General features: G+C 40.0%; 1 protein-coding gene across 1 annotated transcript in view; it reads left to right on the top strand.

Moving 5' to 3' along the window:
- LOC134339973 (NACHT, LRR and PYD domains-containing protein 13-like) overlaps positions 1-23,574 on the top strand; it is a 30,612-nt gene extending 7,038 nt beyond the window's left edge. Inside the window, exons 3-7 of the mRNA XM_063036804.1 lie at positions 8,971-9,142; positions 9,896-11,558; positions 11,879-11,965; positions 12,863-13,045; positions 17,655-23,574. Coding sequence (XP_062892874.1) covers positions 8,971-9,142; positions 9,896-11,558; positions 11,879-11,965; positions 12,863-13,045; positions 17,655-17,721 — 2,172 coding nt within the window. The 3' untranslated portion in view covers positions 17,722-23,574. The remainder of the gene's footprint in view (positions 1-8,970; positions 9,143-9,895; positions 11,559-11,878; positions 11,966-12,862; positions 13,046-17,654) is intronic.
- The last annotated feature ends 1,085 nt before the right edge of the window (positions 23,575-24,659 follow it).

The raw sequence follows: 24,659 nt of genomic DNA, 5'->3' as shown, positions 1-24,659 counted from the left end.
AAGAGGCTGGGTATCTGGGCGCGGGCCAGGACCTCATTGTTGGTGACTCCGTCATCCACTTGATGTCCAGGATGCGTCTCGGGCTGTGAAGGTGGAAGGCGTTGAGACGCCGCTCTTGACTGGAGGAGAGGCACCAGGTCTCGCTGCCCGAAAGCAGCGTGCTGGGGACGCAGGCCCTGTAGACTGCAACTTTGGTGTGCGTCGTCAGCTTTCTCTTCCCTCAAACACTCTTTTTTCAGCCTGGCGAATGTTGAGACTGCACGTCCGATCCGTCTGTTGATCTCGGGTCGAGAAAGAGACTGTCCGTGATGATAGAACGAAGGTATGTAAACTCGTGAACTGCCTGTAGCTCGTCGTCGTTGATGGTAAGGGCAGTGGTGTTCTCAGCACCCTGGCCCGACACGCTGGTCTTCTTCAAGCTGATGGTCAAGCTGAAGTCCTGGCAGGCTCTTGAGAAGTTGTCCATGAGGCGTTGCAGTTGTTCTTGAGAGTGTGTTACCAGTGTTGCGTCGTCTGCAAACATGTCCCTGTTAGGCACTTCACGAACCTTGGTTTTCGCGCTCAGCCGTGACAAACGGAACAACCTCCCGTCCGATCTGGTGTGGAGATAGACACCATCAGTTGATTTTCCAAAGGCGTGCTTCAGCATGACTGCGAAAAAGATGGCGAACAGGGTGGTCGCAATCACACAGCCCTGCTTCACACTGCTGCAGATGTCAAACTGTTTTTTTTTTATGTGGAATGACTGAACTATCCTGAGGAGCCTCTGGGGACAACCAATCCTGGCGCGGATCTTGAAACAGGCCGTCTCTCCTCACTAGGTCAATGAAAGCGACATAGAGTGGTTGTCTTTTCCCTCTGCATTTCTCTTGTAGCTGTCGAAGGGAGAAGATCACGTCGATTTTAGAGCATTCTGACGTTAAACTGCACTGAGACTCGTAATATACTCTTTCGGCTATTTTCTGCAGTTTGTTCAGGACCACGGGGACGAAGACCTTCCCAACGATGGACAGCAAGATTCCTCTCTAGTTGTAACAGTCGCTTATGTCCGCTTTGTTCTTATACAGGTGGTATGTTGCAGTCCCTCATGTCTTGCGGCATTGCTCCCTCGATACAGCACTGGCACAGTAGTTAGAGCAAGTGGTTCCGCAGGAGAACTTTGCGCACTTGATGGCCTCTAGTGGAATGCTAATCAATCCTGGTGCCTTCCCAGTGGGCAGGCAGTCAATGGTTCTGCTCAGCTCTTCCGCAGTCGGCAATGCATCCAGTTCCTCCAAGACAGGCAGGCATTCCACGGCGTCTAGCGCGCTGTCCGAGATGTTGGTTTCTATGAAGAAGAGTTCAGTGTAATGCTCCACGCATCAGTCCATGTGGTTGCCTTTGTCATTGATAATCTTGCCCGTTATTGTTTTCACACACACATATTAAAAGATAGATATTTGAATTGTATGCAGTGTACTCTCTGTTACTTCGTGGGACTTATTTGTCACAGGGTAACGGTTCACGAAGCATTCACACAAACAGGGTGTTTCTGGGGTCTTGATTTTCAATCTCCCACGTTTGGCGGGGAGAGATATTTTCTTCCCTTGACTTACGCAGCCGACGGAGTCAGTGTTTCATTTATATATAAACATATATTTACTGTAATTGATATTTTGTCTATATTATCAAATACTGTACTGCACCTTTGCTGCTGTTAACAAATGGCACGAGGTTTGACGGTGATATTGATTGTAAAAATAATTTCCCGCACTGCCCTCAACCCATCCTCCCGCCATCACAACAGGGACAGAGCTGCCTTTCTCCTCACCGACCAACCCACCGGCCTCCTGATCCAGCACATTACCCTCCGCAACTTTCGCCACCTTCAGCTGGACCACACCACTAAGCATATCTTTCCCTCTTCACCCCTCTCCGCTTTCCGCAGGGATCGGTCCCTCCGCGACTCCCTGATCCACACGTCCCTTCCCACAGATCTCCCGCCCGGTATTTATCCCTGTAAGCATAAGTGCTACACCTGTCCCTACACCTCCTCTCTTGACAGCATACAGGGCCCCAAACAGTCCTTCCAGGCAAGGCAACTCTTCACTTGCGAGTCTGTTGCGGTTATCTATTGCATCCGGTGCTCCCGGTGCGGCCTCCTCTACATCGGTGAAACCCGACGCAGATTGGGGGACCGCTTCGTCGAGCACCTCCGCTCCGTCCGCCACAACAGACAGAATCTTCCGGTAGCCAACCACCTCAACTCTGCTCCCCATTCCCATTCAGATATGTCCATACATGGACTTCTGTACTGCCATGATGAGACTAAATTCAGGTTGGAGGAGCAACACCTCACGTATCGTCCAGGTAGTCTCCAGCCCCTTGGTATGAACATAGAATTCTCTAACTTCCAGTAATTCCTTCCCCCTACCTTTCCCTATCCCTATTTCACTCTGCCTCCTCCCCCAACTGCCTAACACCTCTCTCTTGGTTCGCGTCCTTCCACTACCCATTGTGTTTTCCCTTATTACTCCTTGTCCTCTCCTACCTCTCACCCCCATGCTTCCACCTCCCCCACCGCTTTATCGTTCCCCTTACTGGCTTTTCATCTGGAACCCACCAGCCTTCTCCTTCCCACCCTACCCCCCACCTTCTTTAAAGGGCTTTTGCCCCACCCCCTTCAGTCCTGACGAAGGGTTCCGGCCCGAAACGTTGACTGATCGTTTCCACGGATGCTGCCCGACCTGCTCAGTTCCTCCAGCGTGTGTGAGTGTTGCCAGTGATTGTATGATGGATGCTGGGAGACAGATGTTTTTTTTTTTTTCAGGAGCAAGTGGACAAAGGAGGAACATGGAAGATTTGATGCTTTAGCTGCTGCCTGTTCGAGAGAGCGGGAGTTCGCTTTAGGAATCTAATGCAGTCTGTCATTCAGTCTTTGTAGTTGTCATCAGTTTTGTGTATGTGTGTGAAGGCTCATAATTTCAGCCTGTCTCCTTTCTACGTTCTATGATATAAAAATTAACTATTGAACCATTGAATCGTTGATAGGCAAAAACGTAACACCAGTTATCGGTAAGTTATTTGCATAGGTTATTTGGGCATTAATGTAATAATAGACCATAAGACAAAGGAGCAGAAGTCAGCCATTCGGCCCATCGAGTCTGCTCCGCCATTCCATTATGAGCGGATAAATTCTCAAATTCAGTCCCACTGCCCCGCCTTCTCACCATAACCTTTGATGCCCTGCCTACGCAGATACCAGCCAATCTCTGCCTTAAATACACCCAATGACTTGGCATCCACTGCTGCCCCTGGCAACAAAATCCATAGATTCACCACCCTCTGACTAAAAAATAAACTGGACGCATTTCTGTTCTTAATGGGCGCTCCTTAATCCTTAAGTCATGCCCTCTCGTACTAGTCTCCCCTATTATGGTAAACAACTTTGCCATATCCACTCTGTCCATGCCTCTGAACATTCGAAATGTTTCTATGAGGTGTCCCATCATTCTTCTAATCGCCAAGGAATACAGTCCAAGAGCGGGCAAACGTTCCTCATATGTTAACCCTCTCATTCCCGGAATCATTCTAGTGAATCTTCTCTGTACCCTCTCCAACGTCAGTACGTCCTTTCTTAAATAAGGAGACCAAAACTGCACACAGTACTCCAAGTGAGGTCTCACCCGCGCCTTATAGAACCTCAACATCACATCCCTGCTCCTATACTCCATTCCTATAGAAATAAACGCCAACATTGCATTCGCCTTCTTCACCACCGACTCAACCTGGAGGTTACCTTAATGGTATTCTGTACGAGGACTCCTAAGTCCCGTTGCATCTCAGAACTTTGAATTATTTCCCCATTTAAATAATAGTCTGCCCGTTTATTTCTTCTGCCAAAGTGCATAAGCATTCATTTTCCAAAATCGTATTTCATTTGCCACTTCTCTGTCCATTCTTCCAATCTATCCAGTCTCTCTGCAGACTCTGTTTCCTCAGCAGTGCCGTCCCCTCCACCTATCTTCGTATCGTCAGCAAACTTAGCCACAAAGCCATCTTTTCCATAATCTAAATCGTTGATGTATAATGTAAAAAGAAGCAGCCCCAACACGGAACCCTATGGAACAACACTGGTAACCGGCAGCCAACCAGAATAGGATCCCTTTATTCCCACACTTTGTTTCCTGGCAATCAGCCAACAATCTGTCCACGTATGTAACTTTCCCGTAATTCCATGGGATCTTATCTTGGTAAGTAGACTCATGTGCAGCACCTTGTCAAAGGCCTTCTGAAAATCCAAATATACAACATCCACTGCATCTCCGTTGTCTAGCCTACTGGTAATTTCCTCAGAAAATTGTAATAGGTTTGTCAGGCAGGATTTTCCTTTAGGGAATCCCGGCTGAGTTCTGCCTATCTTGTCATATGATCCGGGTACTCTGTAACCTCATCCTCGACAATCGACTCCAACAACTTCCCAACCACCTATATCTACTCTCACCTGTCTTTTCCTCTTTATATACTTGAAAAAGCTTCTAGTAATCTCTTTGATATTAATTGCTAGCTTCCTTTCATAGTTAATCTTTTCCTCTTAATGACCTTCTTAGTTTCCGTTTATAAGCTTTTGAAAACTTCCCAGTCCTCAGTTTTCCCACTAATTTTTGCTTCCTTCTATGCTCTCTGCTTTGCTTTAACTTTGGCTTTGACTTCTCTTGTCAAGCACGGTTGTATCCTTCTTCCATTCGAAAATTTCTTCTTTTTTGGAATATACTAACCTTGCACCATCCTCACTTCTCGCATAATCTCCAGCCACTGCTGCTCTGCCTTCTTTCCAGCCAGTGTCCCTTTCCAGTCAACCTTGGCCAGTTCCTCTCTAATGCAACTGTAATTTTCTTTACTCCACTGAAATACCATCACATCAGATTTCGCGCTTCACTTTTTTTCAAATTTCACAGTGAACTAATCATGTTATGATCACTGCCTCCTAAGGGTTCCTTCACCTCAATCTGTCTAATCTCCTCCAGTTCATTACACAATAGCTAACAGGTCTATAATTTCCTTTTTGCTTCCTTGCCCCCTTCTTAAGTAGCGGAGTGACATTTGCAATCTTCCAGTCCTCCGGAACCATGCCAGAATCTATCGACTTTTGAAGGATCATCGCTAATGCGTCCACAATCTCCACAGCTACCACCTTGAGAACACGAGCGTGCTGTCCATCTGGTCCAGCAGATTTATCTACCTTTAGACTATTCAGCTTCCTGAGTACTTTCTCTCTTGTAATTCTGACTGCGCACACTTCTCTTCCGTGCCACACTTGAGTGACCGGTATACTGCTGATGTATTCCTCAATGAAGACTGATGCATAGTACTCGTTCTGTTCCTCCGCCATCTCCATACCTCCCATTACAATTTTTCCAGCATCATTTTCTATCGGTCCTATATCTACTCTCACCTGTCTTTTCCTCTTTATATACTTGAAAAAGCTTCTAGTAATCTCTTTGATATTAATTGCTAGCTTCCTTTCATAGTTAATCTTTTCCTCTTAATGACCTTCTTAGTTTCCATTTATAAGCTTTTGAAAACTTCCCAGTCCTCAGTTTTCCCACTAATTTTTGCTTCCTTCTATGCTCTCTGCTTTGCTTTAACTTTGGCTTTGACTTCTCTTGTCAAGCACGGTTGTATCCTTCTTCCATTCGAAAATTTCTTCTTTTTTGGAATATACTAAACTTGCACCATCCTCACTTCTCGCATAATCTCCAGCCACTGCTGCTCTGCCTTCTTTCCAGCCAGTGTCCCTTTCCAGTCAACCTTGGCCAGTTCCTCTCTAATGCAACTGTAATTTTCTTTACTCCACTGAAATACCATCACATCAGATTTCGCGCTTCACTTTTTTTCAAATTTCACAGTGAACTAATCATGTTATGATCACTGCCTCCTAAGGGTTCCTTCACCTCAATCTGTCTAATCTCCTCCAGTTCATTACACAATAGCTAACAGGTCTATAATTTCCTTTTTGCTTCCTTGCCCCCTTCTTAAGTAGCGGAGTGACATTTGCAATCTTCCAGTCCTCCGGAACCATGCCAGAATCTATCGACTTTTGAAGGATCATCGCTAATGCGTCCACAATCTCCACAGCTACCACCTTGAGAACACGAGCGTGCTGTCCATCTGGTCCAGCAGATTTATCTACCTTTAGACTATTCAGCTTCCTGAGTACTTTCTCTCTTGTAATTCTGACTGCGCACACTTCTCTTCCGTGCCACACTTGAGTGACCGGTATACTGCTGATGTATTCCTCAATGAAGACTGATGCATAGTACTCGTTCTGTTCCTCCGCCATCTCCATACCTCCCATTACAATTTTTCCAGCATCATTTTCTATCGGTCCTATATCTACTCTCACCTGTCTTTTCCTCTTTATATACTTGAAAAAGCTTCTAGTAATCTCTTTGATATTAATTGCTAGCTTCCTTTCATAGTTAATCTTTTCCTCTTAATGACCTTCTTAGTTTCCATTTATAAGCTTTTGAAAACTTCCCAGTCCTCAGTTTTCCCACTAATTTTTGCTTCCTTCTATGCTCTCTGCTTTGCTTTAACTTTGGCTTTGACTTCTCTTGTCAAGCACGGTTGTATCCTTCTTCCATTCGAAAATTTCTTCTTTTTTGGAATATACTAAACTTGCACCATCCTCACTTCTCGCATAATCTCCAGCCACTGCTGCTCTGCCTTCTTTCCAGCCAGTGTCCCTTTCCAGTCAACCTTGGCCAGTTCCTCTCTAATGCAACTGTAATTTTCTTTACTCCACTGAAATACCATCACATCAGATTTCGCGCTTCACTTTTTTTCAAATTTCACAGTGAACTAATCATGTTATGATCACTGCCTCCTAAGGGTTCCTTCACCTCAATCTGTCTAATCTCCTCCAGTTCATTACACAATAGCCAATCCAGTACAGCTGATCCCCTGGTGGGCTCAACAACAAGAGGTTTCTAAAAAGCCATCTCGCAGACATTCTATAAATTCTCTCTCTGAGATCCAGTGCCGACCTGGTTTTACCAATCCACTGACATGTTAAAATTCCCCACAATTATCATAACGCTGCCCTTCTGACAAGCCTTTTCTATTTCCTGTTGTAATTTGTAGTCCACATCCCTGCAGCTGTTTTGAGCCCTATAAATAACTGCCATCAGGGTCCTTTTACCATTGTGATTTCCTAGCTCAACCCATAAAGACTATGCACCTTCCGATTCTATATCACCTCTTTCTAATGAATTAATATCATTTCTTACCAATAAAGCCACGCCTCCCACTCTGACTACTTTCCTATCCTTCCGATACACCGTGTATCCTTGAACGCTCAGCTCCCAGAGACATGCATCCTTTAGCCACGTTTCAGTGATGACCACAATATCATACATACCAGCCTGTAGCTGTACGACAAGATCATCCACCTTATTCCTTATGCTGCGTGCATTTAAGTATCACGCCTTAAGACCAGTATTTGGTACTTTTCGCTTTGATTTCACTGCAACTTTATTGCACTGCAACTCATCCCAATGGCTGCAAATTTGCCCCATCATCTGTCTGTCTTTCCTGACATCTTTACTGCTCACTATCTTAGATTTATTTCTGTTTCCCCCTTCCTCCGCTCTATCATTCCGGTTCCCATCCCGCTGCCAAATTAGTTATACCCTCCCTAATAGCTTGTTAAACTTTCCCGCCAGGATTTTCTTCCCCTTCGGGCTCAGGTGTAAACCTTTCTTTTTGAACAGGTCATCTTTCCCCCTGAAGAGATCCCAATTATCCAAGAATCTGAAGCCCTACCCCCTGCACCAGTCTCTCAGCCACGCATTCATCTGCCTGATCCTACTATTCTTGCCCTCGCTAGCACTTGGCACCGGTAGCAATCCCGAGATTACTACCCCGGGGGTCCTGCTTCACAGCTTGCTTCCTGACTCCCAGAAATCTCTCTTCAGGACCTCCTCCTTTGCCCTATCTATGACACTGGTACCAACATGTACCAAGTCAACTGGCTGCTCACCCTCCCCCTTCAGAATATTCTGGGCCCGATCCGAGACGTCCCGTACCCTGGCACCCGCGATCATCTGAACTTACATAATAAATAAGTTTAGATGAAATATTGCATTTTACCTTCCGGTTTTCCCAATACTGTAAAAATTCAATTATTTCTCTCGTGACCTGGGCAATTTAGAACAGTAGGTAACGAAACATCAAATGCAGTATACAGTGAAATGTGCCGTTTCTGTGAATAACCAATACACCAGAGGATATGCTATGGGAAGCCTGTAATGAATTCTGTCAGTGACGAATGATCACGACCCTCGGCAGACCGATACAAAACTCAACAAGCAATAAAGCAATAACAGTAAAGCAAGCCCACGTTCCCAGCCCATCGAATCATAGGTACTGTCCTCTAACACCGGAGCGCTCCTTTTACTTTCACGGGAGTACCATTGAGAATCAGCTTCGGTTGTGCAAGAGGCAGATTTAGGGCCTTCGACTACAACCGTGGTCTCACACGGATTCGCAGACACCCTATGGGAGTGAGGAGGACTGCGGACTAATCTCAGCTTCGTTATCGACTAAGATTATTCCCTCCATCAACTTCTTGAATATGTGACACTGGATTTCATATGGCCATATCGTCTTTATTTTCTCAGGTCCGGGTCATAAATTGTTTTACACCCGACTCCCCTTAGTATCAGATTGATTTAAAAGACATGGATGGTCGTGTGCCTCATTATCAACAGCTCTCCGTCGATATAAAACAAGTCTTTGCCTTTCAATGAACTGTGGCCAGTCGGGGAGTCATTGAAAATTAGTCCAACTTCATGCGCCTATTTTATTAAGGCTACAATTGTCGGGGAAATTAGAGTTGATCGTTGCAACAGACAGCAACAGAATGTGTGTTGTTTACGCTAAAGTAAATGGAACTAAGTTTTTAAAGACATAACGTTGCCTTTTCAGGAAATTAGAACGTTGACCAGATGTAACCAACGTCTCGATGCTTCGCAACAACTTTTGAAGTCAATACTTTACGGTAACATTCGGGAATGTAGAATGTTTTGGAATATACTTGCTAAAGCACAAGTAAATCCGCAACGTCTGATGACGTTTTTGAAGCAAGATGTTGAGGAAGGTAATTTTCTGAGGGGAAATATATATATATATATTTATATACTCGTACCCATACAAATCTGTGGTCTCCAAGCTCATTACAAAATTAGTTTTACCCCTTATAACCAACAAGGTACAACTTAAAAACTGGATCAGCTTAGAAACATCGAAATTCAAAACTAAACATTCAGTTAAAAAAGAAAGCATACATCGAATATAATGAGCTAATTATCACATCACTTAGCATTTCATATGAGGGCCCGGTAGTTCGAAAAAGGATTCAATGTTATAAAAATAATTTATCACAACTGCGTAAAGATGTGAAGAAAATATGAAATATTGATATAAATTCATTCGATTATCCATAAAAATTGCAATTGCTATGATGAGATTTTATTTACAAATTCACTCTTTACTGTATTTGACTGCATGTTGGATTTCGGACATGTAATGTCTTAGTTGAAATTGGTGATGCTGCTTCATGGCGATGTGTTGTGCCACTAATGAATTTATGGTTTAATTTCAAGTTATACATGTGCATACACACACACACACACACACACACACACACACACACACGTATATGTATGGTATGAGAAAACATTGAATTGAATTTTAAGGGATAGTGATATTACTGGAGATCGAAAATTAGGGACAATTATGATTATTTCTTGTCACTCTGTAGTTACACATATTTTAATGTGCAATTCATTGTGTTTTAGCAGGAACAAAACTCAAACAATTAATTTGTTTATTTTTCTTTTCATTATTTCAGAAGGGATACTTCAATACAGATACCATCTCCGTGTTCAGAGTATGACTATGAAAATGCCGAAGTTACGTTTAATTTCTGATATCTATACCGACCCATGGATTACCCTGACACACTCTGAGCATCACAGTGTAACAGGGGAGGGTAATACACACATTCGAGAAGTTGAGATTAATGAATTACTCAAAAGACGCAGTAGCCATTCTGAGAAGACCACTATCAGTGTCGTCTATGGGGCTGCAGGAACTGGGAAAACCACCCTAATACAGAAGATAATCCACGACTGGGCCATGGAAGTGAAATATGAGGAGTTCAGATTTATCCTTTATTTCCAAATTCAGAACTTAAATGCAATAAAAGGTAAAATAACGTTAAGTAGATTGATAGTTGACGCATATCCTTACTTGGAAAAGTATCTGAATCATTTGTGGAAAGAACCCAATCGTTTATTATTTATATTTGACGATTTGGACCAATTGGATCCATCCATCATTTTCTCTGATAATGAAAGTAACAGCGATGCACGACACAGATGTACCGGACCAGAGTCTAATTGTTTAGTAAACGACACCCTACGCTGCCTTTTACAGGGAGATCTTCTAAAAGGCTGCACAGTGCTGATCACAGCCCGGCTTTGGAAGCAGGAAACGCTGCGTCATGTACCAGTGGATTCAACTTTCCAAGTTATGGGATTCACTTCTGAGAAAGTAAAACAATATTTCTGCCGTTATTTCCACCATGTTGAGTACACTAATTCTATTGTACAGTTCATTGAGAAGAATTACGTACTACAGAACATGTGTAGTAACCCTTTATTTTGCGTCACTCTCGCCTCGTCGCTGGAATCTCACCAAACGCAAAGAGAAGAACAGACAAAAATATCCGCTATAAACCATACCCAGGTGCTCCTTGACTACGTTGCACTTCTTCGAGGAGTATTCGGATATGACGACAACACAACTCAGAACATGTTAATAGAAGTCGGCGATTTGGCCTACGAAGGAATAAAACAAAATACACTTTCGTTTTCGTTTGAAGGCGATTTATTAAGTGATTTAAATACTTGCCCTCCCAATTTTACTTCGGCATTCATGGTCAGGGATCCAGACATACAGAGTTGTGATGCTGTTTGTAAATTCAGGCACTATGTTGTACGAGACTTCCTTGCTGCACTTGCGAAGATCATTCATACCTCACCATCTCGATTGAAAAGTTTACTCGATGAAATATTTATGGACCCTGACAGAAGATTCAGTATATTCTTACTCTTTCTTGTCGGCCTTTCTTCGCGGAAGTCAGCTGATCGCCTAATGTTGGAACTGTGTTCAGTCCCATCCGAAGTTACCTCCTGTGTATCCGAGTGGCTCACACAAAGTGTCATAAGACGACTGAGGAACATGAATGGGGAGGTTTCACAACGCACGTTTTTACACACACTTTACTGCTTACTTGAATTTGAAGATAATGAAATAATGAAAGAAGTGCTGACATCCATTCCAACAATTAAATTGAATCGACTCGTTCTCACATACCCCGACTGCACAGTTCTATCCAGAACTTTAATCTATACTGAGGTAATTGAGGAGCTGGATCTCAGTTCATGTCTTGCACAACCAGAGGAAATTCAGGATCTGGAACACCTGCTGCACAAGTGTGTAATTCTCAGGTAAATTTTCAAACATCGCATTTATATATATATATATATAGTATTCACTTAATTTTATTATGCAGCTTGCCTTAGTAACTTATAATATATTTTGGCACCAGGTAGGAAAATATCCTTTGTCGATCATTAGAGCTAGTTTAGTTTGAAGTTTAGCAATCATGGCTAAAGGGTATATTGACTTAATGACAATAGTTGTAAAATTATTGTGAGTTACCTTCACTGTGTTATGAGCGATACATGCAAAACGATTAATTACATCATAATTCTGTGTTTTCTGTACCGCGATCATTTAATTGTTCCTGTTTATATTGCATACTTAGATTGAATCAGATTAACTTACAAGACTCAGGAGTGAAGCACCTCTTCAATAGTCTGAAGAAAAGTGTCTCCAAAATAGAAACACTGGAGTGAGTAATGGTTTGTAATTTCGAGCGCCACAGATGAAGAGCTGTCATTGCACTAGGTTTCTCACTGGTGTGTCAACTGGGACCAGACAGACTACTTTAATCATCGGTTCACGGGACATTACAGAAGCTGTAGTCTGCAGCAACAACCTAGCTTATGCAAAAAAAAAAAAAAAAAAAAAATCATTTGGCCAGGCAGCATCTATGTCCGGAAATTGTCTGGTAGATACTGTGCATGCGGAATGAGAGTGCTGAAAGAAGATGTTGGACAGGTAGTGGGTACAATTAGTTGAGTGGCAGGCCTGAAATGTGACTGGTGGACGTCTGCATGATGATCGATAAAGGGGCAGACAGATCTGATTAACAGATGAAACAGACTTGAAAATAAACAATACATAGACAGAAATAAAGGAAAACGGGCAAAAAACTCCAGTTGGGCTGAATTGATATTGAAGACGCAGGCAGATTGATTAGTTGATGGGGAGACACAGAGGTCAAATTAGCTGGAACTAATAAGCGATGGGTTGTGATGATGCAATCACAGATAATGGGACAACCGAGTTATAATCTTCCCTCTCCATTGACGGTCCTGACCTGCTACTTCAGCCTCAAATATCCACCATTCTTTTCACGAGTTAAATCCTGCGTGGGTCTCAGAGATCCTCAGAAATTTGCTAGTTGCTCCTTCACTTATGTGTACTTAGAAAAAATAATACGAAACTGAAAAACAATAGTTTTGAAGTTCAAGCATTTTCTTGAGCATGAATTTGAAGGTATTCGGAAGTCGATTGTCTACACGGTAAAAATGCGCGTGTATGTCGTTCTGTGCGCAAGTCTGTGTGTTGGTGTGTATGTGTTTGTATTTCGCCAGATTTTAATTCTCGTTTTCTTTCAATACAGGCTCAAATCCAACCATCTAACAGATGATTGTCTATATACTCTTTTTTCCGCACTGAGTACAAATCGTTCCCTAACGCGTCTGAACCTGAGCAATTCCATTCAGGATGAAAAGCAGGCCAATGTGTTTAGTCATGAAAGACTGCAACGTTATGTGGATAATTACGCTCAGCAAAAAGAAATCAGGTGCGTTTATCTTTGCTTTATGTATATTAACTGAATACAGTTGGGAGAGAAAATTAAACACAAATCTATCAGAATCAGAATCAGGTTTATTATCATCGGTATGTGATGTGAAATTTGCTAACTTAGCTGCAGCATTTCAATGCGATACATGATACACTGGAAAGAACAATACAATAATAATGGAGATAATAATAATAATAATAATAATAATAATAATATTACTAACGATTATTATTAAATTAGTTACAGTATACGTACAGAGAATTTTTTTAAAAAGTGCCAAAAACGTAATCGGATGGCTGAAGGGAGGAAGCTGTTCCTGTCATACGGCGGTGGCTGGGAACAGAGCCAAGTGCAAAACACAGAAACTGAAGTACTAGGGACAGGACTAGGATAGAGGGTGAGGGAAAGGGCATGGATGAGAAAACCGGGAACCTCGAACAGGACTGGACAAGAGAGCTAGGAACCCGGGCTTGGACACCGAGCCAGAGACTGGACAAGGACCCAGTCGAATGGAAATATTTGTTTAATGCTTTAGAGAAATTTAGCTTTGGTGTTAATTTTAATAACTGGTTTGGAATGATATACAAAGCTCCAATTGCTGCTGTTGTCACTCACATCTAAAGGTCTCCTTTTTCCAGCTTTCATGGCGAAAAAGACAAGGATGTCCATTAAGTTCTTTTTATTTAATTTAATTTTAGAACCCATTGCTATTGCTCTGCGTGAAGCTAAAAATATTCATGGGATTTTTGTGAATGAGACCATTCATAATATTTCTATTTACGCTGACGATTTATTGGTTTATATATCTAATCACGGTAACTGTATTCCTGCCTTGCTAAAATTATTCAATTAATTTGGAAAGTGTTCAGGATATAAAATAAATTTTAGTAGAAGTGAATTATTTCCTATAAATGAATCTGTATCTATATATGATAATACTCCTTCAAAGTCACGGATTCTTTTTGATATTTACCTGTCATAATCACTAAAAAATATAAGGAACTTTATCAAGCCGATTTCATTCCTTTGGTAGACTCTATGAAGTATTTATATAGTAGTTGGAGTCCACTTACATTTTCACTTGTCGGTCGCATCCTTATAGTCAAAATGGTGATTTTACCAACTTTTTAAAAATATTTATTTCAGAATATCCCTTTTTTTAACTAAGAATTATTTTTGATCGGATTGATTCTACTATTTTATCTTTTATTTGGTATAACAATATACCAAGAATTAGTGAATGTCACTTACAAAAGTGAAACAAAAGGATGGAATTCTCGCTTTGCCTAATTTAAGAATGTATTACTGGGCTGTAATGTGCGATACATGTCAATTTGGTTATATTGGATTGATAAGAAAGATCGGCCTCTTCGAGTAGACCTGGAATTGAAAGCTTTGAAAGAGTTTGTTTTAACGTTGCTATTGGGAGCTGTTACACCAATACAATTAGCAAAATATGGTAGTTTGAACCTATACCCTGTGATTAAGCATCCTTTACAAATTTGGTTCCAGTTCCGCATTTTTTTTTAATTTTAAAAGAGTTAAACTTTGTAGTTTAATTTATCGACATTACTTTTTTTAAGCCTTCTTTGAGTGACGCATTTTTTTTTAACTTTGGAAAAATAAAAGTATTAATTCTTCTTCGGGTTTATTTGAAAAGATAGACTGATGTCTTTTGAACAAGTAGTTGATAAATATTCTCTTTCATACTCACGTTTTTTTTTACAATTCCTTCAAGCTAGTCAATTTTTACAATTTTTAAAATTAATTTTCCATATATATTGGATGCTGACCTGTTAGAAACTATTATGTAACCGTACCTTCGATGAAGTGTTCTATTGGAGAAATTTAATATTTATTATTACAATGCGATAAGCGTCCTTTTTTAAGATTAAAAAAAAGGTTCGAAAAAAAAAGAACTCAATTTCACTTTATGACGGAGGATTGGAAGCGGATTCTAAAGCAAGTTATGTCACAATGGTGGGGGATTGGGAGCAAGGGTGGACCCAAATGCAAGACACATCTAGTGAGGTTACTTAGGTTCAGTTTATTGTACAATACCAGGAGAGCAAGACAGAAGTAGGAAAAACGAGCAGGATAAGAACTCAGGACTCCGACTAGGCTGGGACCAGGGGTCTGGGCTTGGACTCGGAATCGGCTCCTAGAACTGGAGGAGACAAGAAAAGGCTAAGGTACTGACTCGGAGCCCGAGACTGGGCAAGGACTCAGTTCCTGGGTCCTGCATCGGGCTCCGACTCCAGAAACAGGCACGAACATGACATGGGCTAGAGAGAGGAGGGACATGGAAAACAGAGCCTCGGTCTCGGGAGAGCAGGTACATGGAACCTTGGACATATACACAGAACAGAGAGCCGGGACCCCTCCTTGGGTACAGGGCATAGGGACGGGACTCATGACCCCCCGCTGGGAAACGGCAAGACGGCCTGACTAACCCCACGGAGGCGAGGACAAGACAAGAGAAGACCAACACGAATGGACACCAGACAGTACCTATCTAGCTCCGGTGAAGTAACTAGACCGACGTGAAGGCGGGGGCTGCAGACGAGGGCTAGAGGCGAGAGGGACAGAGAAGGGTTTCAGACACGGGGCTAGGCCAGGAATCACAGACCGCCAGGGTCAGGACTTGACATGGTACTTGAACGCCGCCAGGGCCAGGACTTGACATGGTACTTGAAAACCGCCCAGAGCCAGGACTTGACTTGGAACCTCCGGGTAGTGGCGAGCTCCCGACTCGGCCCGGGAACAGAGGAGAGCATTTCTTGATGCCCTCCGGCGGGATAACGGACGGGCCCACCTTGATAAGGATACTTTGCAGTCTCACTTCGGCGAGGTAACTGGACTTGGTTGCTCCGGTGAGTAAAAGCCAATTACCGGCGCTCGCTTCGGGCGGAGACAAGGCTTGCTCCGGCCAGATGACATTGACACGCCGTGACTTTGCAGACGCTCGCGCACTGAACGGCTGAAAGCCGGATACTATAAACTACCGGTTTAGCCGAGTGTTAATTGCCTCTAATCACCAAAGTCGATGGACACGGGAAAACAGGGAATCAACGGTCCGGATCGTAAAATAAAGAAGCTAAATTTAAAGGGAACCCCATCCGGACCATGACAGGTTAACGCTTCTTCGATCTGTGCTAGTCATTTACTGATTCAGTTTAAAATTGTACATCGTTACCATTTGACGAAGGAGACTGTCTAAAATATTTCCCAATGTCGATAGTTATTATGATAGATGTAAAACTGAGACAGCTACACTGACACATGTGTTTTGGTCTTGTTCCATACTGGAACAGTCTGGAAGTCAGCTTTTTCAACATTTTCTAAAGCACTTAACATTAGTTTACAAACTAACAAATTAAATGTGTTTTTGGAATAACTTCTCAAAATATCCGCGGTATCTCTGTGTCTGACCAAGATGTTATTGTGTTTGGTACAATGAAAGATAGGAAGGCCATTTTGTTGAAGTGGAAGGATAGATCAGCTCCCATTTTGTCACAATTGTTCTCTCAAGTGATGCTACGTCATAGTTTGGAGAAAGTTAGAAGTCGAAACTTTGAAACTATATTTGTTTTTGAGAAAAGCCGGAGTTCATCTGCTCGTTATTATCATTTGAGATAATTGATAGATTTCCTCCACAATCTAATTGTAATTTTTCGGTAAACTTTTTTTTTTCCTGCTGTCAGTTCGGTGCTTATCTTTAGAAGCATTTTGGCTTCCGGGGTGAGCTCCTGTTTTTTTTTTCCCCAACCTTTCTTGTTTAGTTTTTTTTTTCATTATCACCATATTTTTAACCTTTAAAATGATTTTTTTTGAGACATTGTAGGCGTTGCTTACTTCTATGTACTCGTGCTAATTTTGGATAATAATAATAATAATAATAATAATAATAACAATAACAACAATAATAATAATAATAATAATAATAATAATAATAATAACAATAACAACAACAATAATAATAATAATAATAATAATAATAATAATAATAATAATAATAATAATAATAATAACGATTTGAAAATAAAAGGCGATATTTCAGCCATGCTAAGCCACTCAGTACATCGAGAGTAGAACAGTGGGCAAAGTACATACCGCTGAGGTGCACCAGTATTGGTCGTCAGCGAGGAGGGTATGTTATTACTAAACCGCAAACACTGTGAAATCGAGGATCCAATTGCAGGCAGCCATTGATGCTGCCCGGCCTGATGCGTTCCACCAGCAGTTTGGGTGTGTTGCTTGAATTTCTAGCATCTGCAGATTTTCTCGTATCTGAGGTGTCAATGAAGTCGTTAATAACTTCAGCATGCTATTCCAGTTTGGAAGATGAATCCCTGAAATCAGTCCCGTTCACCAGTTCAAAGCAGTCCTATCGGCGCTCCTATGCTTACCTTGTCCATACATTTATATAATTTAAAATGCGATGTTAAACATTCTAAAATGTGGCACAAATCAAGTTATTCTTCGGACAACATATTATAATTCATTTATAATAGGACAATATATTGGATGCTTATATCCAAATGACATCCAGTAGATAATACATTTTGACTTCTAATTCGTTGTTTTTTTAATTTTTTTTTAACAGATGGCTATGCCGTGAACATGTTGGACAGGACAATGGATCAAACATTCTAACCTTAATAACAGAATGAACTTCAAAGATTGCATTTATTTACTTGGATACAATATACTCCACGTTACGTCTAATGTAGTTTGATATGAACAATTCAGTTTTTTGCTGTTTGAGGATAATACCACGGTTTTTGATCACGTCAGAGATTTGGAAAACATGTATGCATACAAATCCTCAGAACCACCCAGTTGTTTATTTGATCTGAAAGATATTATTGACTGTTTTCCAATTTTGTTCCATGCATCATGAAATAACAACGGTGGGTAGAATTATAGTGTCGGGCTTATCATTCTGGGAACCAATAACTAGCTGAGTCCTCGATGAGTACTGGAATGTTATCACAATCGCAGAGAGTTGTATGGTCTCTAAATTTTCTATTTTCCCCTCGCCTTGCTTTAGCCTGGTTTACGCTACATTACATTGTCTGATATCAATATTTGGATCAATGATACTGTAGGGATACAAAAAATAATTTAGGCAATTTGGCCGACAGAAAACATCAAGGGAAGACTTTCACTGGACGATCATTTTTCACCTCTCAGAGTTTCGGACCATACCGTTGTCAGTGCAAGAGCTCAGTATCGGAAGGTTCTGTTTTATTTTATTTTTTTTTATTTCTGTCTAACAGTAGGTGGGATCGTCATCGCTGCAGTAACATATTGACCAATTTACTCCACGTTGAAGCAGATATAAACCATTTTTTCCACAGAAATGTGTCGTCTCTGGCGATTTCGTCTTGAACAGCAGGAAGCAAAAGTGAAGAGAAAACAAGCAAATTTTATTTCTAGATGAACTCTTCAAACACAAGGCCGTTCTAAGTGTTTATGCAAAACAAGATATATGTATCCGACATCACATTTTCGAGAATATATAAGGGAATAAAATTATACAGAAATAGAAGTTACAGTGCAGGAGATTCTAATTAAGAGCTACAGCAAATGGAAACTATTTAATTCCTGACTGAAAAGAGATTAGCGATATTACATAAATATTTAAAATAATTCACAATTCTAAATAGAATATCGTTACATATGAAAACAGCAGCATTTAATGGGGACAATTCACTTTTATTTAAGTTAATTTTATATCCTGAAAATTTTCCAAAATCATTTACTGTTTCCAAAAGATTATAAATATATTCTTCAGAGTTCGAAATATAAACCAAAAGATCATCTGTGTAAAGAGAAATCTTATGTATCGTCCCATTTATAGTGATACAATGAATGTTTTCAGCTTCACGGAGTATGATAGCCAAAGGCTGCAGCACAAGATTGAAGGACTTAATGGACATCCTGTCTATTACCTCGTGAGAGTGAAAAAAGAGGACCTGAAATTGTTAATAATAACAGTAGCAATATGATTTATAAAGCTAATGTAGTTCCTTTAATGGACACTATGAAACAATTATTTTCTGGATGGAACCCACTTACTCTTTCTTTAATAGGTCGTATTGATGCTGTGAAAACGATGATTTTACCTATATTTTTACATATTTTTCAAAATATACCTATCTTTTTAACGATCACATTTTTGATCAAATTGATTCTGTTATTTCTTCCTTTATTTGGAATAATAACAAACAAAGAATTCATAAGTATCATTTACAAAAAATCGAAAAAGGATGGTGGACTGCACTACCTAATTTCAGATTTCATTATTGGGCTGTTAACATTCGGCAATTATGTTTTTGGCCTTATTGGCTCGGTAAGAGCCAAAAACTAGCTTGAATTGATTGGGAATTAGAAGCTATCAAACAATTCGATTTAACCTCATTAGTAGGAGCTCCATTACCTTTACAACTTGCTAAAATTCCAAATTTAAATTTTTACCCTGTTATTAAACGGGCCTCACGGATTTGCTGTCAGTTTTGCAACTCCTTTAATTTTAAACAATTTAAATTGTCTAGCTCTTTATATCGAAATTTTCTATTTAAACCTTTAATAACCGATCCAATTTTTTTTCTCTTATGGAAAAATAAGGGGATCTGTTTTCTTAGCAGATTTATTTTGTGATGGTCGATTGATGAATTTTGAAGAATAAATTAGCAATTATTCTCTGTCTCATACACACTTGCTGCAATATTTTCAGTTTAGACATTTTTTAGAAAAATACTTATCTAAGTTTCCATATATGCAAAAATCCGATTTGTTGTATACTCTTTTTAAAATGAATCATTTAATGAGATGCTCCATTGGTCGAATTTATAATTTACTTTTGCTACAAAAAGATAACCTCTCACTAAATATTAAACACGATTGGGAGAAATAATTTAATATGACCTTTGTTAATGAAGATTGGATGCGACTTCTGAAAATGTTCAATTATTCTTCTCTATCTGCCAATTACTTTTTAATTCAATTTAAAATTATTCACCGTTATTACTTAACAAAGGAAAGACTGTCCAAAATATTCCTAACATAGAGAACAATTGTGATAGGCGTAAAACTGAAATAGCCAACTTGTCACATATGTTCCGGTCATATTCGTCATGAAAATCATTCTGGAAATTATTTTTTCTGCAATTTCTAATGCTTTGAAAATTAATTTACAACCTAATACACTGACTGTTCCATTTGGAATAGTTTCGCGTCATATTCAAGGTATTTCATCTTCAGAAGACGATATAATTGTATTTGTTAGATTGTTGGCAAGAAGGGCTATGTTATTGAAATGGAAAGATACCTCTGTCCTTACATTAATTCAGTGGCTTTCCGAAGTAATGTTATGTCTTAGTTTGGGGGGGGGGAATAAATAAATAAATCGGAGTTCGAGCTTTTGATCCTCGATTCGATTTTGAGAGAAGATGGGGCTCCTTTGCCAAATATTATCATTTAATTTGAATTAATTTCCTTCCAACCTTATTTTATATGAATGTGAATTGGCGGTTGAAGATCTTTCTTCGTTATATATATAACTGATTGTAAGAAGTATTCCTCCGGGAGTTGGTTCCAAATGGTTTTATTTTCTTTATATATATATATATATATATGTATAATATCATTTTTGATATTTTCCCTCCAGCTATATATTATATATATATATATATATCAATTTCTTGTGTCTTGTGTCATTTTATAGCTATAGAAAGTCATGCATCAACAAAACCGATTTTAAAAATGAAGATAAAAGCGATTAACGATGTCGCATACTTTGGATCCTCTGGAAGGCCCATCCAAATATGTGGAGGATGGTAACCAAACGCTGCAGCACTGTATTTTGTTTTGACAATGGGGACGATATGCAAACCTACCCCAGACGACCAGAGAACTCGGGAAAGTTAATAATGCGTCAAAAATTGATGATGTATTTTGTCCCAAGACCCTTCAGTTATTTACAAACACGTCGTAATACAGCTGATTAAAACCTTTCAGGACAGGAAGCGAGTGTAGTGATTTGGAAACTGGACCGATTTATTCTACGTTCTTCACCTTAGTGCGGACTCCAGCAGCAATATTCTGAATTAGCTGCGGCTGTCTGAAGGATTCTTACACAAATCTATGAAAATTCCATTACATCAGTCAGACCTACTAAATGTAAATAATGGTCGATTTTTTTCTTATAGATCTTCCTTGGGATCTTTAACTCTCCCAAAATATTTACAAGTGTAGTTGGCTAACTTTGTAACTGTCTGAATGTGGCAGTTAAAATTTAAGTCCATCACAACACCAAGGATTAGGGCTTGGGTTGTTGTCTGCGATATCACGATTGCAAGTGAGCACTAACATTTAATCGTTCTTTTCTTTGACAACAAAAACAATTTATCAAATTTCTCTGTTTAACTGCAGGAAATAATGACTCGTCCGAACAGTTATTTGAACAATCCATTATTTTTGTGATTGTATTTTATGCATAGGGGTGTGATCTGCATAAGTAAATCCACAGGATCATAAGATATCGGAGCAGAATTAGGTCATTCATTCCATCATTGCTGATCCCGGATCCTACACAACCCCGTGGACCTGCCTGATAGCCAAATGCTGTGAAGCCCTGAGCAATCAGGACACTGTCAACTTCCGGTTTAAATATACGTGGTGACTTAGCTTCCACTGCAGCCTATGCAAAGCTTTCCACAGATTCACTACTCTCTGTCAAAAAAAAATAATAATCCTTAACTTACCTCTGTTCTAAAAAGTCACCCATCAATTTTGAAGCTATGCCTCTAGCTCCCGATACACCCAACAGACCAAACAACCTCTCCACATCCAGTTTATCTATTGCTTTCAACACTAGGTTGGTATCAAAGAGATCCCCAGCATTCTTCTACAGAAAGGTGAGCACCGGCCCAAAAACTGCCAAAATGCTTCTCTAAGCTAATACCGTAATTCCCGGATCATTCTGTTGAACCTCCTCTGAATTCGCCTGAATAGCAGCAAATCCCTACTGAGATATGGGGCCCAAAATTGTTGGCAGTATTTCAAGTGCACCTGCCTTGTGTCCTTGAAAGCCTCAGCATGATCTCCTTACTTTTATATTCTATTCATCGTAAATTAAATGTCAACACTGCATTTGCCTTCTTTCCCACAGTCTCACCCTGCGAATTAACTTTCTGGGAGTCTTGCAGCAGGACTTCTAGTACTCTCTGAAACTCTGATGTTTTAATTTTCTCCCCAATCTCGATAGTAGTTTGTACTATTGTTTCTATTACCAAAATGCATTGTCATACATTTACCAACACTGTATTCCACCTGCTACGTTTTTTGCCTATCCTTCTAATTTATCTAAGTCCGCAGCAATCGAATGTTTTCCACAATACTACCTACACCTCTACTTATCGTCGTACCGTTCGAGAACTTTTCCACAAATCAATCAATTCCATTATCTAAATTGTTTATTTATATCAAAAGGTAAGGCATTTTGTTGCTTACCGTGGGGTGAGCAAGAAGGAGCATGTGTACAGTATGTTAAAAAGAAGAGGACCTCGTATGGACAACTGAGGCACTCCGTACGTCATTCTTGTTCGGTCAGATATGCAGCGGACAATCGATACAAAATAGACCCTATCTTGTGTTAAGCGTTTTAAACCACTTTAGGAATGTACTGGAGCATCCCACATAGTCTTCCATCTGCCACGTAATATGCCATGGTCGGTCAACTGTGAGATTCAGCAAAACCAAAAGTGAAATGTTATCATCATCATGTTTTAAGCGGATTTTATTTGACACCTTGGTCACAACAATCCTCGTCCTATGCTATTGTCGAAATCCGAATTGGGGATATTGCATACAGTTGCGACGAGACAAAAAGCTGTTGACTTGATGATAAACCGCATTTTTAATGATGTTACTTAAGCATTGTAAGTTTGATATAGGCCTGCAGTTATTAATAATTGCTCATCTCGCTTCTTCTGTTTTAAGAAAGGCAAACTAAATGCAGTTTTCAGGGCTTTTGGGGGGCAACCTAAGAGAAGAAGTTGTCATTAGTAACAGAATGACTGGCGACATTCAGTTAAAAATATATAATTTAAAAAAGTTTGGAGGTAAAATGTCAAGTGACCAGGATTAGGACGATTGTCTTTGACCCTAATTTGACACTAAACTGAATATTGGTATTTGTACATCTGTGTGATTTTATATTAAATTGTTATTCCGTGAATTAAAAATAGACACAATAGTAATGAGGCCCACAGAACTAGCAAAAGACAAGGAGTTATACAATGAATTAAACACGTGGAAATATGCTTGGTAATCTTTATTTATTTTACCATGAAATAAAACAACTTCAAAGTACTTGCAGACCTTCTATTTTATTTCCAAATTACTACTGAACTTGCCAGCTGTATGTCGCGGCCGGTGATCTCATTTAAATAAGGTGCTGAAAACAAAAAAAGATCGTGACGGTATTCAAGGAATTAAATGTTTTAAAAACTACTCTGTTACCGACGTACTGATAAATCATCAGTTTGATTAAACATTTTTATAGCAATTTGAACGAACTTAAAGACTTGCATCCATCGGTCAGTTTTCTAGAGTTCAACTCAAAACCCATGAAGGCACGGACAGAACATGAGGATGAAGTAATTAATGGGCATTTGAGGAAATTTTATTTTCATTAAGCGAGTGCGTAAAATCTGGAATAGACTCTGAGCGGATGAAGGAAACAGGTATTTTCAAAACACTGAAAGACTAATTCACTACGTACTTTAAGTACTATTGAGACAGAGACAATTGTCCACCTCCTCAATAATGGCATTGGTTTTCATAAGAGTTGGATATCTGGTAAAGAAGAACTGGACTGAGCGACCTGTTGTAAATCTGTATAAGTCGTCTGGTACTTCTGTATATTCAACAAATTGAAGTTGGAGGGCTGGGTTACACTAGTCCCGCAAAGATATCTGGAAGCATAAGTAGCTGTCCAGATTACGTAATGCCCTGCCGAGGGATTTTTTTTTCTCTTGTAACCGTCGATGTAGGCATTAACTGTTCACTTGTAAATACTATTCAAAAGAAACAAACAAACAAAAAAAAAGATTATTCACGTTATTTATTGTCCCATATTTGTATGAAGTCAGGAAATGTTTCTCAGAACTACCAATGGTTTGCAGCGACCGATTTCATTTGAAAATGCAGCTAATGAGATTATAGTGGTTCTATATCGTAGTGCTTCGCAAGTCTGTCAGCTGGGTGTTATTTACGTATTTGACAAGAAATTCCACGCCTCTGAGTTCTCAGTATGCGCCCTTTACGGCGAACTTATTGCAATTGCCAATCAAACACACAGCACATTTCCTCAAGGAAAATAAGTCATTTGCTGTTTCTTCTCAAGGGAAAAAAAGTCGTCGTCACATGCAAACAGCATTTTGGCGTCTTACCGCCTTCTTGTAAGATACAAGCAAGTTAAATCCAGTTAATTGCTATTCATCACTGCATACGAACGCCCCATGCCCGTGTTTTGAAAGCTTTTAACTGCATGTCAACTCTTTTATTTTTTTGTTAGCATCTGCACCCTCTTCCAAGCGTA

This window comes from Mobula hypostoma, chromosome 31, assembly GCF_963921235.1.
Source record: "Mobula hypostoma chromosome 31, sMobHyp1.1, whole genome shotgun sequence".
Lineage (NCBI taxonomy): Eukaryota > Metazoa > Chordata > Chondrichthyes > Myliobatiformes > Myliobatidae > Mobula > Mobula hypostoma.
Note: the sequence above shows the minus strand (reverse complement) of the source record. Positions and strands in the feature narration are given on the sequence as shown.